This window comes from Tigriopus californicus, chromosome 8, assembly GCF_007210705.1.
Source record: "Tigriopus californicus strain San Diego chromosome 8, Tcal_SD_v2.1, whole genome shotgun sequence".
Taxonomy (NCBI): domain Eukaryota; kingdom Metazoa; phylum Arthropoda; class Copepoda; order Harpacticoida; family Harpacticidae; genus Tigriopus; species Tigriopus californicus.
The window spans coordinates 7,654,070-7,674,771 of record NC_081447.1 but is presented as its reverse complement, the minus strand read 5'-3'; the positions used below and the strand labels follow the sequence as shown (position 1 = coordinate 7,674,771).

The 20,702-nt window shown below is 44.2% G+C and overlaps 2 protein-coding genes across 2 annotated transcripts; both read right to left on the bottom strand.

Moving 5' to 3' along the window:
- Positions 1 to 16,986, bottom strand: LOC131884836 (endothelin-converting enzyme homolog). The gene is made up of 6 exons (XM_059232719.1): positions 16,944 to 16,986; positions 14,195 to 16,286; positions 9,235 to 9,571; positions 8,814 to 9,168; positions 7,165 to 7,479; positions 1 to 700 (listed from the first exon to the last, which is right to left on the bottom strand). Exons 1-6 carry the CDS (start codon positions 16,984 to 16,986, stop codon positions 198 to 200), a joined length of 3,645 nt encoding a protein of 1,214 aa, XP_059088702.1. The 3' UTR covers positions 1 to 197.
- Positions 16,987 to 18,603: 1,617 nt separating this feature from the next.
- LOC131884715 (facilitated trehalose transporter Tret1-like) lies at positions 18,604 to 20,066 on the bottom strand (the record flags this gene model as incomplete). Its single annotated transcript, XM_059232575.1, is given in 3 exon segments — positions 18,604 to 19,082; positions 19,422 to 19,601; positions 19,700 to 20,066. Coding segments are annotated over 3 exon segments (936 nt in total), but the record flags the coding sequence as incomplete, so codon positions are not given.
- Positions 20,067 to 20,702: the final 636 nt, after the last annotated feature.

Sequence of the window (20,702 nt, the reverse complement as noted above, 5' to 3'; positions counted from 1 at the left end):
TTGTTGTTTTTCATCAAATCTATTTCATAATCGTAAATGGCAATAAACTCGAGGTAAGTGAGTTCCTTGGAATGAAAATCAGGAAAAATCAGGAAAAAAACTGGCCTGGTCTTGAAAACAAACAAAATAAATGAACGTTGCAGAGTCTTGATGAGTATGTATAATGGATAGAGTTGTTATTTGAATGCGCAAGTCTTCTACCAGATCTTGCACTTGCTTTCGGGGTTCATGACACTCCCTATGGGACAGTTCCACGCTTCGGAAAACCGGGGACTATTGGCCAAAGGTCCTAACACCCTGAACTTGTCTGGTGCATGCTCGTCCTTGACAATATGGGTCCGCATCATGTTGTCGCTGTGAACTGCACACCACGGAAGTGCATAACCCAAGTAGAACAATTGCTCGTGGGTGAAATCTACGGCGGGAAGTTGGCTGTCAGATCGACCATTGGACTTCAACCATTCATGGTAAGCGATCTCGGCAATCTTCAAGCCACCGTGGTCGGCGATGTTTTCGCCTAAAGTGATGTTCCCGTCCACTCTCACGCCCGTCAACACTTCAAAATCCGAGTATTGATTTCTCACGCAGTTGGAAGCCAAGTGGAATTCATCGATGGTCTTGTTGTCGTACAAGGGGTTGAAGGTGCCATACTGGTCGTAGAGGATGCCTTCGTCGTCAAATGCATGCGTGATCTCGTGAGCTGAAAGAGTAACAATACAAAAGATGTGATCAACAATAGTACGGTATGTGTATCTACTATGCCAGTACTCAGATCAGTTACACGGTCGTCTCATTACGACTCAAGGGCACGCACCTCCTGCCGATGCAAGTGTCCGGAGTTCATGCTCAAGAGAGATGGTCTCAAATTCTATGGCTAGTGGGGGCTTCCTTGCCAAACAAATACGATTGGGCTGATTGCTTACTTCAAACGAGGAAGGTGTAGTAGGTCCGTGAATGAAAACCTAAAGGAAGTAGGTGCTGGCTGGGCTTTGCTCCCAATCCTTGGGTGAGATTATCAGATCCTTTTGGTATCGATCAAAAGACAAAATTAGCAACCACCCCATTATCAGTCTTACTCCAAGAACAGGTCAAATGAGAGCTTCGATGCGCACCGTGTAAATACTAAGTAAGTTTTAGGATTTCATACCACTTCATCGTTTAACAACCCACCTAGCCACAACCTTCGCATCTAGGACTATTCATCAAACACCTTCCAGTCTCCAATGATTGGAACAATTCTGAGTGGCACCCACGTAAACAACAATAACAACTCGCCCACCCAAGAATAAATCGCATTCATGTCATTACACGTGCCAATGAGAATACCACCAAGTCTTGGACCATGGCCCGAGTCACGTTGGGTTGCACTTCATATAGTCCATAAATAAGATTTAATTTTCGATCTCCGTGCGATCACTTCCTCTTTGGACCCCTAAACGGTGGGAAATCTGCTACAAGGTGTCCGGCGATGAAATGCAGGTTTTTCAAATGGAAATGAGCTTGTAAGTGGAGTGGGGTGTGCCCCCCTCCCTCGCCTCCATTCTCTCCCCCTCATCACCCATATCGTGTCTATTGGTTTTGACCCCCTGGGATGATTAATATGACGGAGCTTCGATCAAATACTCTTGCTCTCGTGTCCATCCCACACGGCTCAGCCAGTCGCTTTTTTTTCAGATAAAATGCATAGTTGTCTATACGAGTGAATAATCTGTGAATAATCGCTTCGAACAGCATCCTAGTTTCGGTAGATAAATGATTCTAACAGGGCAAAGGAATTGTTTCCTTCTTGCTTCAATCCTCCCTTATCGAGCACACCAACGTCGAAATTCTGCCTACTTGCCCTTTAATGACCCTCAAATGACAGCAGGATCAACCATTTATGTAGTCACCCACTAAATCAACATACAGATCGATAGGGCTTCAATGCATTCTTGGCCTCAAAAGTTAATCTTGCCTCAGCAGAAAGGTCCTCAACACCACAACGATTTATCTCCTTGTACATATTAGTTTGGGCAATGGCGTTCTGTTTGGTTGCTTGGTTGGTTGGCTGGTTGGTGGTTGATCGGTCATTGCATTTAAACATGCACTCATCGGCCCCTACGCTCATCTTCCTCATTAATTACTCATTTTTCGGATCTGGGGTGCCAAAAATTACGTTGGTCCTGGCCCTTCCTTCATCTCGCCCAGAGCTGGTCGTTCAAACACCCATCCCACGACATGACATATCCACATTCGTGGTTGTACCGGTACATTGTACGTATAGTACACGTGTTCATTTTTCTGCCAAGTGATATATCAAAATGCATTCACGGCTCTGCTCTCGTCTTCTGTTGTTCAATTCATTCCTTGATAGGTAGTTGTCATGGACAAATTTACAGCCATATTAAGGAATAGCCAAACTAATTGTATTTATCGGGAGGCGTCCTAGTCGGCCCAATGATTTAATGGCTCGCTAAGTCGGGAGATAAAAATTGCCCCTTGAGCTAATCTAACACTTTATCTCAATTCAGGTTTGGCATCCCGGCCTCAGATTTTGTAGCTCTCAAAAGGACAGAGTAATTGAAAAGCTAAATCTGGATCGCTACCTCCCCCCTATTCTTGCCATCAGTTATTATGATCAAACAATAGATACCTGAGGCACTCAAACAGATTCCTCATAGTAAATAATTCATGAACGGTATTTGTCATTGATAAATATTTCGGTCAATAATCTATCAAAATTATATATCAGTACTGTAGAAGTGATCATACACTCCAGCTCAATCAAGGTATTGGGGCCAAATTCTTTGCAAAATTAGTTCAGATCAGTTCTTTATTATGTCAGTAAACTGCATATTTTCGCTATATCTCAATGCTCGAGACATGTCACTTTTAAAAGCACTGACTAACAACTGATCCCGGGAACCGGTTCTACCCGGCATTAAACACCGTATTAGGGGCAATAAGAGCAGCCCAGGTAACTAACCCCTGACACAAGCTGCATCAAATAGTAGTCCTGAATACACACATACTGTTCATATACGGCTGTATATGTGACCAATATATGCAAATGAGGCTATAAGGAAACTACTCACCAAGAATGAGTGAGGGGCAAGCCTCATTGACTCGTACGACGAGAAGAGGGGACGACAAGTCTTCTATCTAATACGTATTGAGAGGGTCATCATGGGCCGCCTCGTTGCCTAATCTAGTTTTACAATTGGGAGCTTTATCTGGATCACTCTGCTTGGTTCACTTTCGTGTTGTACTATTATACACTCATTTGGACTTTTGAGGTCCCAAGATAGCCCCCAAACAATTAAGATTATCTCGAGCCGTTTTGAACTGAGTGAACAACAAGCTCGAAATGTCTCTGGAGACTGGATATTCGTCCAAGAGCATCCATCCAACATTATCCTCATTTGATGAGACAAAGATCGGAAATCCGACCAAGTCGCATTTCCCAAGCTAGACATTACCAGCGAGGGCTATTAGAAAACCCGTTCCATGACCCCCCTCCTTCGTCTCACGATCTGGTTGGTTGCTGTCAGTTGGCAAGTCCGTCCAGTTTTTAGGGCCAATTAATTTGAAATTGTCATCACGCTTCCGATCTATTTTCAACAAACCATCAAATCCCGAAGCGGTACCTCTTCAACCGTGCTCCGGCCATTTTCCGTAAAGATACCACCTACATTCATTTGTGCGTACTTAAATACAGTACTAGTACACCTGCCGATGTATTTTCCAAAGGGCGGTGTCCGGAGGTCATGCATTCTATGTACATACAGTAGATAGGAGACGCATGTGTCAACGCAACGTTGTCTTTGTTACTGGGTCGTAACTGATTGACGGCCATTGACGCACCCAGAGACGCGCCCACATCCTACAAGAATCGAGGATGCCAGAGGTATCCGTAGTAGGTCGGATGAACTTCTCTTTCTCGTTGTCGGTGTCGAGGGAGGAGAAACAGGTTTACAAGTGGGCATTGTGTGAATAATGCGTGGAACCTCGCCACCTAACGTTCGCCGCCTGAATTACAGACGGACTGTTGGTCTTAGTCATATGTATTTTTTTTAATCCTGATTCAAACACCGGGTTTCCAGTAATCGTCCGAAAGAACTAAATTGAGTTGGAAATCATATTCAATTTCAGGAATTTCCTTACACTCAAGACTCAGTCAAGCCCATCAGTGTTTGCTACTTTACAAACTGATTGATTAGTGCAGGAAAGAAAAAATAGGGAAAAGAATGATCCCGGGATAAAATGCCATGCCTCACATGACTAATTTAAACGAAAAACCTTATTTTGCCAAGGTCTATCGTTGCAACATATTCCACCATGCATCTATAAAAAATCCAAAAAAATCATTTTACCCACGTTTATCCCAAGCTATATTTAAGAAACGATGGCATTATTCTTCTTGCATTGAGAAAAAGCCATTTATTGTACAAGTTTGACACGTGTTTACTTTCACTTCAAAGATTAGTTTATCGTAACTGGCACTAAATCAATCATCAAATCAATTGTAGCTCTCTATTTATTAGAAGCTCTTTATTTAGATAAAATAAAGCTTTCAAACTTAAGGGGCTTAGTTAAATCTTCGAAAACTGATGAGAGCTTTGACAGCTCAGAAGTCATTCTTGGCTGACTAAAAGAAGAGTAATTAGTGAGAATATTAAATAAATGTTTTTTAAAAACATTTTGAACCCCCAAAATATCAAATGTATCATCGATCTTTATTACTGCTTTTTTATCTTAGCAATCAAAAAACATTTAAGCTCTATCCTCTCGACAAATTCCTCCTGGATCAAAGCTCTGAAAGTGTCCGCTAAATTCAGCTATCGGCCGTTAACAAATGTCATCAAAAAAGAAGATGGAGCTCCTACAAGAACGCACTCGTAAGTATATCTTAATCAGTTCTGCGGGCCCCGCCTGCTGCACAATTTGATTTCCGCCCTTGTTAGTCCAAAATGGGAGTCAAATCCTGAGTCTCGCCGGGCGCAAAGTCTTCCAGAGATAAAAAGTGATTGCTGGTGGTTTGGTTGGAAGGAGGAACAGGTTCGGAGATGCAAATACTGGGATCAACAAAGTACCAGGTAACTCTATGCAAGGATACTTTTAAGAGGAGGATTGGCCATAAGGATTGGCAAAGCTACTCCACTACTTTGTACTATATATATATATAACAATATTTCAGCCTCTTTTGCCAGACGAAGCAAGAAGTAATGGTTTTCTGAAGTTTCTCGTACATCTATAAAAAGTACAAAACTGTAACTTCTGTTTACGCATCCTTCCAAAAGCTTTGAAAAAATTGGAAACGTCTTGGCTTTGTCGATAGCCTTTGAAATAGTGGAATAATCTCCTTCCCCTAGATTGTTAATATGCCACCGAAAGAAACATTTTGCTATGAAAAGACTTAAACATGTTGCTGTCATTAACGATGCTATATTGCACCATCAATTGCGAACTCTTGTCAAGTCGTCATAATTCCATCACTTTTCTGGCTTTTCATAAAACCATTTGCTCTTTGTCGAAACTAAGGAAGGACTCAAACTTCAATTACCGTCTTCTAATCAGCAAGGCTAACTAACCTTCGCTGCATTGTAGTTAAAATCCAGTTTAGTTAACATCGTATTTCTTTGCCGATCCCCGATGTTTGGTGGCTGAGAATCTTGAGAGAAGGAAACATCCGATAATAGGCTTGCCCTAATTTGGCCAAATTCAATTACTCCTAAATGAGGCCAGACGTTCTATTCCTGATGGCAGTTCCACAAATGCATGCTGGGTAGTCAATCACTTGCATATTCCTAGCACAAAAAGCATTAATTATATTCCAAAAGTATACGTAGATAGTTCATGTGAAGTCTTGATGAGATTGAAAACTGCAGTACCAACGACTCGTTCGACCGTGATAACCGACACGAAACACTCAAACGTGATTGAATCCTTTTCCTTCTTGAAATGAGCAAGTATTCAGAGGCATTTTGATCATGAGCCAATCATCATTCTTATTCGATTTGGGAGAAATTTCAAGGACTTGAACAATGTCTTGAAATCGATCAAAAAAGTTGACAGGAATGCTACCTAGCTCTGGATTGACGGTGAATATATCAATTCTTTCACATTGCTCGAACACATTCCATGAAAAGTGTGACCAGGAAATCTACGTTACTTAATGGAGAAAAGACATAAGGAAGATGGAGCTCTTAGCTCTTTGTGCACAATTGCCTCATTACAAACCAACAACAAAGACTTGAGCAATGCAATAAAGATATTCACAATATTGCGCATAATCCACTCTCAAACGAACAATAGGGCTTTGAGCATTTGAGCACCCAAACCATGATTTTGGGAGGCTGGTGTTGGAACAATTGAAGTGGCTGAAAGTAGGTTGAAACCTACATTTGATGTCGCTTCAGCAATGGGAGGAGCATTGCAAATGTGCAACTGTCCCTATATCTAAGGTGTCCGTTCATTGTAAAAGCGCCTACTAGGTACATACTATACACTACAGCAACAACCCAACCCAACAAAGGCCTTCGCTCTAGCCAGCCCCAAACTAATGGAGAGTTGAGCAGGCTGCGAAGAAGAAGAAAGGCTCCAAACTTGCGCCAAGGAGGGAAAGTGAGAGAATCGCACTCCAAAGCTCTTAACGCACATGATTTCTGCTCAAAAGATGCGAAACACGAGCTTGAAAGGCTCAACAATGCAGGCCAAAGTGTGTTCCAGAGGGAAAAAAATCACACACAAAACAAGGCGAGAGTAATTGCTTAATGGGTCGGAAGATATAAATTTGGGACCAGAGCGAAGTAAGAAGGGATTTCCATTTTCTTGTCATCCTCGTCAGAGCAATGGTGGGTGGCTATATTGAAACGCAGATACCAAAGGAATCGAAAGAAGCCACCATCTCGAAAAAAAAGAACTGCAAAGAACTGTACTAGATTATCTATTGTTTTACCTCAAATAGATTTGTTCGTGAACAAAAGGTAAAAAGCACGCTCGCCCCGTTCTGACACGAGGGGTTTCAAATCTTGAACAATGTTAATCACTTCAGTCATTCTTTTCATCATTTTTTTGTTGCAAACGCAGACAAAGAACTAACTGATGAGGGGTTCCTTGGGGCAGAATTGGGTGCCAAAAAGTGATTCTATCTATGAACTCGCACAATCTTTCATGACCACTTACCTACGACGATTCCAAAAGCACCGAAAGTCAGTGATTTCGGCTTGACCCAAAAGAGAGGAGGCTGAAGCATTCCAATTGGAACCACCATGATATTGGACAACTGATTGTAGTAGGCGTTCACATAAGCGATATCGGGCATATGAGCAAAGTCGTTCCAGAGACCACGATTGTAGGTCTCGAAGAACTGAAGGATCTCCTTGTGGCGACTAAATGACCTTTGAGTGACCACATTGGAGAGATAATCCGTGGCATCAATTTCGGCTCGAGCGAAGAACGTGTCCAGCCAGGTTGAGTTAAGAACGCTCTTGGGATAACCTGGTCATTGAGGGAGAAAAGCAGCAATGAAAATGAAACGTCATTTACCGAGTCCTACATCAAAACATGTTTTCTACTCCAGGTTCTAAGAGAACAGTAACAGACATTTCATTTAGCTACCAAGAGAGGATTGGTTCCGTTCTTCTTCAATTAATCGGTATTTGGACCCAAGACCGTTCGTTATGAGTGTCTTCGATTCCAGAAGTAGGTTTAAAAAAGGCGAAGTTCAAGTAGCGACCTGAGGCGAATTTTTAGAAGTGCTTCCTCCAAGTTAAGCGCTTGGACGTTATGGAGTATGAAAAACCACTCAACGTAGTGATGAGCGGATGATCATTCTGGGTAAAGTCGAAGCCTTAACTTAAACGTGCGAGCGGTTTAAAAATCGCCTCTTAATGCGCTGCTTACACTCGAGCACGAAAAACAGAGTGGACATACCGCGCCATTATTACGTTAAGGAAAAACATGTACAAAGGGTTTTCAGATCACAGTTGAAGGAATGGGATTTATAAATATTGTCAAAGAAGTTTCTAAAAAACGAGATAAATTTCCTTCACTCTCTGTGGCTCGTCCCATTGGACCGTCGACTCTCGTGCATCCCAATAATGTCCATCAATATGGGCGGCAGCAACGTTGCGTTTGATCCCACAGCACTTTCAAGTTTGATCCGAACTGGCCAAACATGAGTCCTATAAAAACTTGGGCCTCAAAATTCAGTTCGTCTCAAGTTTATCTTTGAAATGGTGGAGAATGTTCAAACTTTCTCGTATTATGGTCAAGTAAATGCTAAAAAAAATCTTCTCTTTCCAATGACCCAACTTGGAGGCCGAGGCCACGAGTTTTGAAACTTCTTTTCTCTCAGTGAAGGACGGGTACTACTGCAGTGTTCGCTCGGTCCATGGAACAAGAAGGCGCATATCTCGCACTTTGTTAGCACTTTTTGCATTGAAGCAAATTTTCAAGTGACGGGTAAGGACTCTTTGAACAAATTGTAATGCAAATCGCATTTCTGCTCGGGTGATTTTCCCCATTTGGACTCCTAGCGGGTCGCTTCTTTCAGTCACTCAGACGAGTCATTGTAACCGTGCATGGTAGTACGTAGGGCACTTATCCCACTCTATTACTCGAAAATAGCGGGACTTACTTGAGACTCGGTAAACCGAAAAGGGGAAACTCGGCCGGAGATTGACCTTGAAATACCATCGCAATTACAAAATGGAAAGTGGAGGGGATTCCGTTTCCTTGACTAGGGCGGTGGCTCCCCATTTGGGATCATTTGTCTCAGCCTCGCGCCCAAATCCCAATCTTGACAAGATACAACAAGACAGAGGATTTACCTATTAAATCGACCATGTGCTCTAGTTTCTCCTGGGCAGCGGATAACGAGAAGGCTGACATCCAAGACAGCTTGGGCAGATTGTGCTTGAAAGCGTCTTTCATGATATCCACCATCATATCCACTTGCTGCACGATCTGCTCGGAGGCCTCCACGCCCTTGTCTCTGATGTACATAGCGGTGACCACTGGGGCGAACATGTCTTCGGTTTCCTTGAGGCAACGCTCCTTACGTTGAATCTCATCAGGTGGGCGATCCGGATAGAAGGCGGCCAAGAGTCGCCAGATCATGTAGTTGACTAGCACTTGTCGGCCTCGTTCTTGTTTTTGATGCTCAATTACCAATCGATTGACTCCTTAGAGGAAGTCTTCTTGGACCAAGATCTTGATTTGGAACAATAGGTCTGGTTTGGCAGGCAACACCTCCGCAAAGGCTTGCTTGAAGAAGCCTTGCCAGTCGATGAACGGGTAGTTCTGATCCAATTCCATTATGGAGTAGGCAACGAGGTTGTGGCTATCCACGGGTTTGGAGGTGATATTAGCCAATGCCTCTTCAAATCGAACCACTTCCATCATGGCTTTTTCAATGAGTTTGTTGCGTTCGAGGATACGAGAGAAGTTTTCTTCCGAGTAAATTGGGGAGGACGAGGTCTGCCTGGGGTTGCTCTCCTCTTCCGAGGCTCCAAAAATAATCGTGGCCGAGGCCGCCGAAGCCGCCAATGAAGGCGAAGACGGCGCCGACGACGAAGTAAGTGGGCCTCTGTTTGCCGGGAAAACGAGACGAAATCCCATTAGACGATCATTTCTCAATGTGAAAGTAGGCAAGTTGTTCGTTCGTTTTGGTCATGTCTCTCGAACTTGGAAATAAGTGGCGTGGGAATCAGCGTTCAGCTCGTTTCCAATTCGCTCCCACAAAATAAATGGCGCCCCTAGATGAGAAATGTCGTTCTGGTTCTGATTTTAAGACCCAGAGACACATCAAAAAAAGAAAAAGAAATGAAAGTAACGCTTCTCCTCCATCTTCTCGCTCGGCTTTCAATTCATAGTCAAAAAAAGGAAGAAAAAAATAGATCCGTTGGTTCGTCTGACTTGAGCTCTGCTCCAATTCTTTCTTCGTTCGCATTGCAAATTCAGTCAGATTAAGGAGGATTGAAACATGAAATATATTGTGGTGGAAGAAGTTCTTGCTCTTTCCTGCCAATCGTTGGTTGCACCGCAAAGTCTGCTAAGGAGAAAAATCTTTCCGATTTGCATAGCTAAGCCACTACTGCTCCTGCCTCCTCTTTCCCTCCTCCTCCTTCACGTTCTCCTCCTCCTTCCCCTTTCCCCTTACCTCGAGGATGTACAGAAGATGGAGGCCGAGGCCGTGGTGGCCAAGATCTTTGTTACGTGTACGTTCATCTCTGGATTTGACTTCGTCAAGAGAGGGGCACTAATCTGAAGTGGAACCGGCTGCACCCTGTTCAACATACTAGTGTGTCAGATTTACGAGCCTCAAGCCAAGATCACAGTGCCAGAGTATTTGGGTGGTTTTGAGGACGATGAATGATCCCATCATCCTAGAACGTCGCCAAACATGGACATGGAGGTCATGAAGTCGTGTTCAGTTTTGCTTTGATCCAATTCCCCAATCCTAGTACGCCCTCAACCACAGAGGGAGGTCTAGTTGCATTCTTATTTTCTTTAACAATTGTACGTACAGGAATGGTAGCCCTACATACGTACATATCGAAACAATTGCATAGCGTGCAATATGTGGGAACATGCCATCAAAGAACTTGGTGGATATTGCTATATGAAAATATTAGCGCCACACAGTATATTGAAAGTACTACACATCGACCCCAATGAGGCTCGAGTTTAAAAAAATGAATGAATTGCTTAACCTTGATCCAATCCCCTTTTATGATGCATCCAGGACGGCTTGATCAAAGGTTTGGTATCCTATTCCCCTGACGACTATTTCACTCCGAGCTCCGTTTCATTGCAAGTACGTACAATTTTTGTGGAAATGAAACTATTCTGTTTTGAAAGCTTTGGGCTTAGAAAGACCCAGTAAATAGTGTCAAGATGGGAAACATTGCAATGGAAACACGTCCAAGTTGAACCAATCCCTATAATTTTCTACTTCACTAGATTTAGGCAAGGACGACTTTACCACTGGACACCGAGAGTGGTGGGGGAAAATGAGTAATTCTAATTCCAGTCAATCAAATTAATTTCTCGGCACACGACTTGACTCAAATGTAGCCTCAGAAAGCAATGGTCAGTTTTGATCTCAATCGAACGTCTGTGTCAAAAGTTATGAGCATTTAAAACTCGGACCAGGGAGGGCGCAAATTGAATGAGCTAGCACCACGTTGGTAAAATCTTACCAACGTGGTGCTAAGCAAGTCATTTTGGGCCAAGTTGTACTGAACTTCAAGAGCGCATTGCTTTTGACGCATTCGTTCGATTGAGATCAAAATTGACTAACGCTTTTTGAGTGAACTAAAGTCCTACTTGTGTGAAGGAAAATGCATTTGGTTGATTTGGATAAAAGTAACGTTTCCCCCACCCTACCGTCTCTGTCCAGTGATAACGTCGTCTTTGATTTAGGCAAAAAGTAGCTTTCCCGAATCCATAAACAGCTTGAACCAATAGTTGTTCGAAGGAGGGCGAATTTCTTAGTGAATGAAAGGGAAGTGCGCCCATTATGACTCGCCATCCTCAACAAAGTGTCATCCATTCATCCATATTAAGTATAACAAACCCAAGAAGACAGCAATGCGCCTGGAAGCCTGGAAAACTGCTACGAGGGCCAGGATAATACTCGGCAGAGAGATGGATGGAACACGTTGAGGAGGAAGGGGATGAATATTGGAACAGGGGCAGGAAGAGGAAAATGGAAAGGTGCAGCAAACTTAAAAGCTTGGCTAATTTTTTCTCGATAAAGCCCACACAATGTTGTAAGGCCGTGTGGAAGGAAGGGTCTTTAGACTGAGCTCCCGAATTGGATGTGACTTAATGGGGATAAATGTTGCAGAATTTGGGTCAGTTGGCCTAGCTTTGGGCAGAAAAAGACAGGCTGGCCCTCGGTGGGCGGCCAAGCAACCCACAATCCGTTCATTAACCATTGGAATGTAATAAGACTGTCATCCGTGTCATTCACTTAGCCTAGATTCTTCTTGTGCCAAAATGAGGTTGAGTTCATTTTTGACTGATAAGGAATATTCTGCCATAACAAGATTCAACTTTCAAATTTCGTCTCAATTTTCTTACGACGGTTGGAAAAGAGACAAATACATTAGTACAGCCAGGCAAGTTAAACTAATAAGCTTAATGACATTTCTCATTTCTAATACATTCTGTGGAATAGTTCCATCACCCCAAAAAAGGGGAGAGTATCCTAGTTTGATCTTTCCTCTTCTATTCGCTCAGAGTAACATTTTCAGAGATCGAAAGCATCATTTTTTTGTCTTTACGAATTGTGGCAATCAACAACTCCCATCCTGGTCCAACATGTTAGTAATTCATTCACACCTCTCGGCAAATATCCAAATGAGAGGGGTACCTGAGAACAGACGGAAAGGGAAAACCGAGTTAGCGAGTTAGGGAAATCGTGAAAGTTCCGCTGTTGAAGGCTCTGAATCGCTCAAGTTATGGGGGTGCTAAACGTGAGTTTTTATGTTTGAGAGCGAGTTCGCTATTGGCAGGCTTAAGTTTTCGACCCTCAGCGGTGATGTGGGTGTTTGCTTGCACCTACCTACACACGAACAGAACTATGAGTATTGAGGTAAATGGCCAAACCAGAATAATTCAGCGGGAAATGTCAAACTAATCCAAATACTTCTACTTATGTTGGGCTTTACCGGAATTGATGCTTTGGGGTAACGCCAATCATCTCGACAGAATCAATTTTTAGGACACACAGCCGAGGTAAACTCTGTTCCAATAAAAGAATTCCAACTAACCAAAATCACCTCTTGTCTGAAAATTCCAATCCTAGATAGCGTTCAACTTTCAGCAAAACTCTGCGATCCGGTTTAGGACCACAAGAAAAGAAACAATATCTCCATCCTATCTGGGGCCAATATACTTTGATCTGAGTGTAATGAAGTTCAACCTGAGTTGAAAAAAGAAGCTTGGCTTGGATGCGCAAAGTGTTCATCCAACGCAGTATTCCCCAAGGATCCCAACGGAGGAAACGACTACGAGGAAGGAGTATCCCAAACTTTGAGGGTATCCAACCTCCGAATGGAATCGCGTGATCACCACCGTTGTATCTAGCCAAGGCCAGTAGTTGTATGGTACGATATACGTACGTACTTCAAGGCCAAGTAACTTCATCTTATGGATCGGAGCGCATCAAAGGATACCCTCCTTTGCTCAAAGACCTCGCAGTCAATTTGTCCAAAGAGCGCCGGAACAGCTGTTTCGTGGAAAGCCTCCGACCATCAAGTGTCTAGACCTGGATGTGGAAAAACTGCCACCATCGTTGCACAAATAGAAGATTGGCACGAAACTGATTCGTGGATTGTTCCTCACATTTGCTTGAGCCCTCAGAATCGAAGCCAATGAACACGAATATTGTGGTAAAAGGCGGGTCCCAAATTGGCAACGACTCGCTTGAGAGCCCAGTCATGAAAGTGTGCAAAGCCTCTCGAAGCCTGCCAATATCGGAAGACGAATCGTGAAACACGAGAGTACCGGTAACCGAGAACAAAATTGCTTTTACCTCGATCAATAGCTGAACAAACGAGAGGCCTGGCAGAATTGTAAAATTTTGGGCATAAATCTTTGTTACGACTTTAAGACGATAAAACATCCGGACTTGGAGCACAATCCTCGTTTGAGGACCAGATTAGAAGAACTGTGAGTGCTCTAAGCATGTGGGGGAAAAAGAAGTGGCACAAGAACCAAGAAGACTGCAGTCCAACCTTCTCATCAGCTCGAAAGTTATGCCTTGCTTAACACATTCTACTACTACTCGTCTCTTTCCTACACTTCTAGTACAGATGTACGTATACAGTACGGTAGAAGAGAGCTATGGGCCAAAAAAGTTTAGAACATTGCCACGTTTCGTGAAGAAAGAACAAGAACCACAGAGTCGCCAGCCACCTCGCTAGCTCCGAAAAAATCGAGAAAGAAAGAGGCCAACCACCAAACGTCAAGGCCACTCTGCCTTCAGACGGTCATGGAGTATGGTATACTTGTAGGCCAAAGCACCAATGAAAGGTCTGAATTCGAAGTGACCTAAGTTCAAGGAGCATGAAAAAGGTGCCAAGATTAAGAGATAGAGCGATAAAAAAAAACACCAAGAGGCCGCGTTCAAAAAAAGGGAGAGAACATATTCCTACTCAAATTAGAGTCTGAAAAGCGCTACCACTTGGTAAGTGCCTACATACTACGCTGAGTGAAAGCAAAAAAAATGGAAGAGCAATCGAGAAAGTCTGCCTGAATTGGGACTTGAAAGCCAAGCGAAGTCGACGAGAATAAGCGAGTCAGCGAGCTCAGGTATGAATGCAAAAACCAGTCGAGATCTGAGCATCTTATATCCCTAGCTTGCCATTGGAGGAGCTGAAATGCCAACGAACCCGACAGCTCTTTTGAGGCCTTTTCACACAAGTACAGTGGGTCTCGCCCAAATGATCGTCTAATCAAAACGTCCCTTTTGAATTGTCCCTCATCTGCTTGATAGTCAGCTTGGATGGGATTGAAGGTCTCCACCGTGGCATCAAATATATCATTACTCACAACTTTGGCCGCACTCGTGTTTCCAAAGGGGTCCTCGTCCCCATCTACGGGCTTTCCCTCATTGTCCAGCGGTCCCTGGGACGGCGACTCTTCTGTCGTACTAGTAACAATCTGTTGATTGGATTCTGGTGCGCAATTTCCGGACGAGCATGGGATTGCCACTGTGGGAGCGGATTTTTTGCTCCTGGCAGCAGAGGAGCCATTGCCATTGTTAGAAGCACTGGGTTCTTCCTCATCATGGTAGTTGGTTTCTGTGATTTCCAGTTGGTCTGGCCCTGTGGACTCATCCTCAATCTCACTCTCATTCTGAACCATCCATTGGAACAATGAGGACAAGATTGGGCTCAAGCTTAAGCCAGATTGATTCACTTTACTCTCGGCGGGAAGCGGATAGGCCGACATATCTTCGTAGCCATATTCGTAAGCCGAGTCGTCCTTACTCAATTGGGGATTTTCTCGTCCCTCGGAGGAAATGGGCTCATTTTCACCACCCTCGTAATCAAGATTGACAGCCACCGTGTCTTCTGAGGCCTGGGCTAATAGCATGGTGTACATGGTCATGAGCTTTAGATACTCTTCCCGATCGCCTTCCTCCACAATTAGGGCATCATTCCAGCCTCCGGCGATCACGGCAATCTGATGGCTTCCCCCGTGTTCGATCACGCCCCATGTGAAGAACACATTCAAGCCCAAGTTGTTGTGCAACATTTGAACGCGGTCGTCAAAGCCCACTGAGTGATTGTAATTGTTAGAGAGGTTCCACCCGCCCGAGTAAGCCACAAGTTGTTGCAAGTTGTCCAAGTTTTGTTTGTCTTGTCCTCCACCCTCGACCATGCAGGCTTGGTAAAACTTCTTGGCTTTGATCTCAGCCGATGAAGACGAGTTGTCGCCCACGTCCTCGCCGGACTCGGAGCTTCTCAAACTTGACACATTCTGACGCAAAAGCCGATGTATGATGTTTTGATTGCGCTTGTCGATGGCGGAGAACCGATCCGTGTTGGTTATGACGCTCTTTTGGATCCATCCTCCACAAGCGAATTGATAGAAATCCTCACAAGGATCCACGGATCTGTCAAGAGATGACAGAATGGTGGAGGCGGCCATCACACAATCCTCGGAAAGGCATAATGTTTTCGATTGGTGTTGGTGATCTGGATGTGGCTCATCATCATCATCATGGTCATCATCATCATCATCATCATCATCTCGTTCGTCTTGGGTCCGTTCAGACTGCCCTGGATCCCTCTTTTCAGTTTGGAGGGCAGAACACGAACATTTGTAATGGGAACTATCACAAAAGTTTGTATGAGTGGCAGGCGGTGAACCTGTCGTCTTAGCGTAGGATTGCTGGATCTCGTTGGTGAGGATCTCCTCGTCCAGCTCGGTTTGGGCGGAGGACAGCAATTGAGGCTGCTCTCCCACCTTGATAGGCCGAATCGACGACGTGGACGAGGTCTGACCAGCGATCGAGGAGCTCTCGATGTGTCTCACTACGCAGAGCACCACGGCTGCACTCACTAAAGTCCACATGATAGTCATTTTCACACTGAGGAAGAGGCCGATGGCTAAATGGAAGGGTGAAATGATTGGTTGCTGTTGTTGTTGTTGTTGTTGAAGTTGTTTCTCCTCCTCCTCGTCCTTCTCAGAAGCCGCCTCCTCGAGGCGGATGGACACACTTCTTGAGGGATATCGTCTGGCGTTCCGAGGACTTTCGTGACTGTTGAACGTGCGATGCACTGCTGGAAGAACAGAGACGAAGAAAGACAAGAAAAAGAATATAGCAATTGATGACTCTTGGTGATGAAATGCTGACCTTGGCAGGTCTCGAGAAAAATACAAACTAAACTGAACGTCTTCGTCCAAGTGTCAAAATATCAAGAAAAAAAAAGTCTGGGGAGTCTAGAATCTGGATATGAATGTTGCGGACATATTACGATGAGCCAAGTTTACATTAGTGTCAATGTATTAACAGGAATTCCGCCTTCCCAACGGAGTTCATGGTGGCGTATTGTTGTGCAGCGGGACAAAAAGAGCAATAGCGACAAGGAACTGGTCGAAGAAACAGAGAGATAAGTAGAATACGGAGCCTGCCGTGCAGGAACACTCCCTCGTTCGTTATCCGTCGTCCCTGTATTTGTATCAAGTCCCAGTAATAGCTGATGGATAGTTGATGTAACGATTTGATTGCTCAAAGCCATGCCGGAGAAAGAACTCGACGAAAACACTTCAAGTTTCGATTTAAACCCTTGACAGCGGGATCAAAAGTTTTTCTTATTTATCTCTTCTTCTGTCTCTCTTTCTTTTTCTTCCTTCCTTTGTTCCCTTGCCAATCCCTTTTTGCAAACCAAGCGAATCTTCCCCCTCTATTGCCAGACTATTACGGATTTTGTTCGTACTTGCTCCTTTCCTCAAGTGCTTGGCATTGCTGGCTTGGGTCATTTCAAGGCTTCTTGCACTTCATTTCCCAATGGCTTGTCTATGCTGTAATACGTTCATATACCGGTACGAGTACATCCACACGTACATTTGAGAGGGAGAGGGGTAAGTGAACAAGTGAAAATCTGGGCCCGCACGGGAAAGCCCAAGCAAGTTTGTCACTGAGATTCAAGATAATCAGATCCCCTTCGGGATCAGTTTTCCAATATTCCGTTATTCAAGTCTGGGATTGCCTTCCGAAAGTTTGCCGTTCTTGTCGCTCTTCTTTCCTTCGGCTTTTACTACTTCTACTCCGAGTATTACATTTTCATCTTCAAAAGAGTCTTTTGAAGTGCGTGTTGGAATCTTGACGGAGAACAAAATGGAGCCCGTTTCGTTTCGCAGATTTTGTCCTTTTTTATTTCATCCTCATAAAATTGCCCCTTTTTTGACGCCATTACTAGGCCCATGTCATTCCATTGTGGGCGGATAAGATGGGCAGGATCTATGGGTATGAATGTATGCCGGCTTACGAACCTAGCCGGGCTAAGGAAACCACTCTCGGTCAACAAATGTGTTCTTTCTGAGAGCTTTCATGACAAAAGTTTCCACCAGAAGGACGAGATGGAACAACCTTATAAATGATGATGGGACAGCAATCCCACTCATTGAAAGATGAATACGATAATGAACATGATTTTCTCATTACGCGTTGGAAAAAGGCTTTGTACATGTATGTTGTGGGATTATCAAGACAATCCACAGATCTTGAGGGCTTCGTTGTGACAGACTGTCTTAACCAAGACCAAAAAGGAAAAAAAGGCTGTAATCACTTATAAGATACGAACCGAAAGATGAACAACCAACTTGCCTTCATCGCCACGTTCTTGGTTCCTAATTGTCCTGAAAACCACTAATTCCAGCTCACTCCATCAAGACTCGAAAAGCGACTAACTGGGGGTTGGATTTGTTCAACGAGAATGGAGATGGAGGAACCGAGATCCACAGAGTGGAATTCCTGGCAGCGCTTCCAGATCGCCCCCCGACCACTGCGCTTTTGCGCTTCTTCGAACGAAAGGCCTTTCAGGGAGAGTACCCCCTCTGAGTGGGATCCGACGGGAATGATGGAAATAAAATAAGCCCTCTGAATTGAAGAAAGAACCTAACAAACCTTTCTTGTCCGGGCCAGACTCGAGAGTCGTAAAAGAATGTGGTGGTACATTTCGGAAGCAAGTACTAAGGAAACGAGCGGCTTGTTGCAACTTTGTTCCATTGGTTCCATTCGCCATTCCAGCATTGTTATTCCTGGTGAAGTACTCAAGAAGAAAGGGAACGGACACGTGCACAACATCCGTTGCGCCCATTCAAAAGTGATCAAAGGGGGTTTGGAATTGACTTGTTGGACACGTGAGACTCTAGATCTTTCCACTATTGGGCAAAACAATTGTACATTTGCATTATCATTGCGAAAATGTGAAGAAATGCCAGAAAGTTCGTCTCTCTATCAACAAGATATGGATAGTACGAGCTCTTATCCTATTTGGGTTTCCGACCTTATTAGGACTCATTTACCACGCTTCCTAACCAGCCATAGAGAATGTGCGAACTATGTCAGAGTCAATTAGGAAGGACTACCAAGTCTTTGGTTATTCATTATGTTGATATTTTTATCATTGCGGGGAGAGACATTTCAAAGAAGGAATTCCACACGTTTGGAATGCGACATGTACATTAGACTGAGACCGTATCAGATCGATGTTGGTTGGACATGGAATTGGGCTCGTGCCTGGTCTGCGGCTCTCTTTCTCGTTCAGGTTGGTCGTCCAAAAGGTCGGCATTAAGAATAAGAGGGGCCGAGGGTCGCTCATCAGGGCCGAAACTTTCGGGGAGGTCTCCTTCTGGTTGATTGCTTCGCCCTGCCGACGATTGAGCGGGACGGAACAGATCCTGGATCTCTTCCAAGGTCCTGCCTTTGGTTTCGGGTACCACCACGATGGAGAACACCATGATGACAACCAACACCGTGGCAAATCCCCAGAACGTGGATGCACTTCCCACTTCATGCGCCAGAGGAGAATAGAATTGGGTCACACAAAAGGCCAGACTCCAATTGAAGCATGCTACAAAGCAACGGGGAGATTGACGGTAATTGAGTCTTATCGGATGAAGGATTTAGGTCCTTTTACGGGGTAGATATATTCGAATCTGCCCGGCCATAAAAAAAGCTCCTCATATCTCACTGCAGATATGCTACCAAAATTCCATCAATAGTTAATGGGAATGCCATGCGAAAATCTGATCCCACTGAAAATGCGTTGCTCAGCTGAGCTGCAACATTTATTGCTCCACAACTATCAAGTTCAGTCCATTTATCTTGGGAGGACGTGCCAAAACTGGTTTTTGAGAAAAAAAAGTTGCTTGGCCGTGGACATGAACTTTTTCTTTGGAATTTTCCTCACCTGAGACTGTACTGGCCTTTTCTTTGACTTCGGGTCCAAAAAGTTCCCCCATCATTAACCACGGAATGGGACCAAAGCCCACCGAGAAGGCAAAGATGAACACGCACAAACTGCTGAGAGGGAGGAAACCAATGGCATGGGCCTCGGCTGGATCATGGGAGAGAATCCAAAAGTACGTGCCTACATGGGGAGACGAATGGTGTGAAAAGTAGGAGGACAATGGTTACCAATGATGATTGGACATGGGCATCAAACGAACGGGTTGCTCATAGACTTACCCAAACCAAAAGCGGCCAATGACATGACCAAGGCAGAAAAGATCAACAGAAATCGTCGACCTAGTCGGTCAATAAACAGAGAAGCCAAGATGGTAGCAACCACTTGCACTCCCGCCAAAATGATGTTCTCAATGAACGAATTGAGTGAAGTGCCCGCAGCTTCAAAGATGTTGACGCTGAAGAAGAGCACAGCATTTACCCCCGACAGTTGTTGGCCGAACATCAGGATCATGGAAATGAGTAGTGGCTTCAAATAGCGTCCTTCGGTTGCCAAGGACTTGAACGAAGCCATATTGTTGGCACTGGCTTCTAAGGTCATCTGGAGGTCGCCCAATTCTGTCTCAATATATTCATGGCCACGCAGGAACTAGAGTACATGTCGGAATATGAGAGATTATTCATGAGGTATGGTTGCAACTCTTTCCTCATACATGAACAGCATGCAATAACATGAACATATCGCGGCATAGCCAAATTATGTTTCCTCTTGGACTCTTTGGATGAAGAATCAAGGACACCCAACACTATTTATCCTCGCTTTGATCTTGGCAGCTTAACTAACGCAAACTGAAGGGGCCTTCAATCTACGGCCTTTCATGCATAAGATGCTTTGAGGCCTATTGGGTCTGTGCCTTCGCCATGATCAAGGGTTGAGCCGCGTGTGCATTTTTCCCAAGTGGAACAGATCCAACGGAAGATGGAACATTCGTCTATTAATCACTCTCAAGGACCAGATGACATCCTTGCCACCAAAGAGGAGGGGCCCTCAAACAATATTCCAGCACACTTACTTGAACAATGTAAAATGGCTTCTCGAAAGGCTTTAGAATCCCCCAAAACATAGCTAATTTGGAATTTGAGGCAAATTAAACCGCGTCAATTTTTGTGAATGAGTGGTGTAATAACCAGTAGATGGAGCCATTCATTTATATCCAGGTTTTAGCACAATACGAATCAAATGATATTTCGATGCCAGGATTGCTTGCTGGCCTATGTATGACCG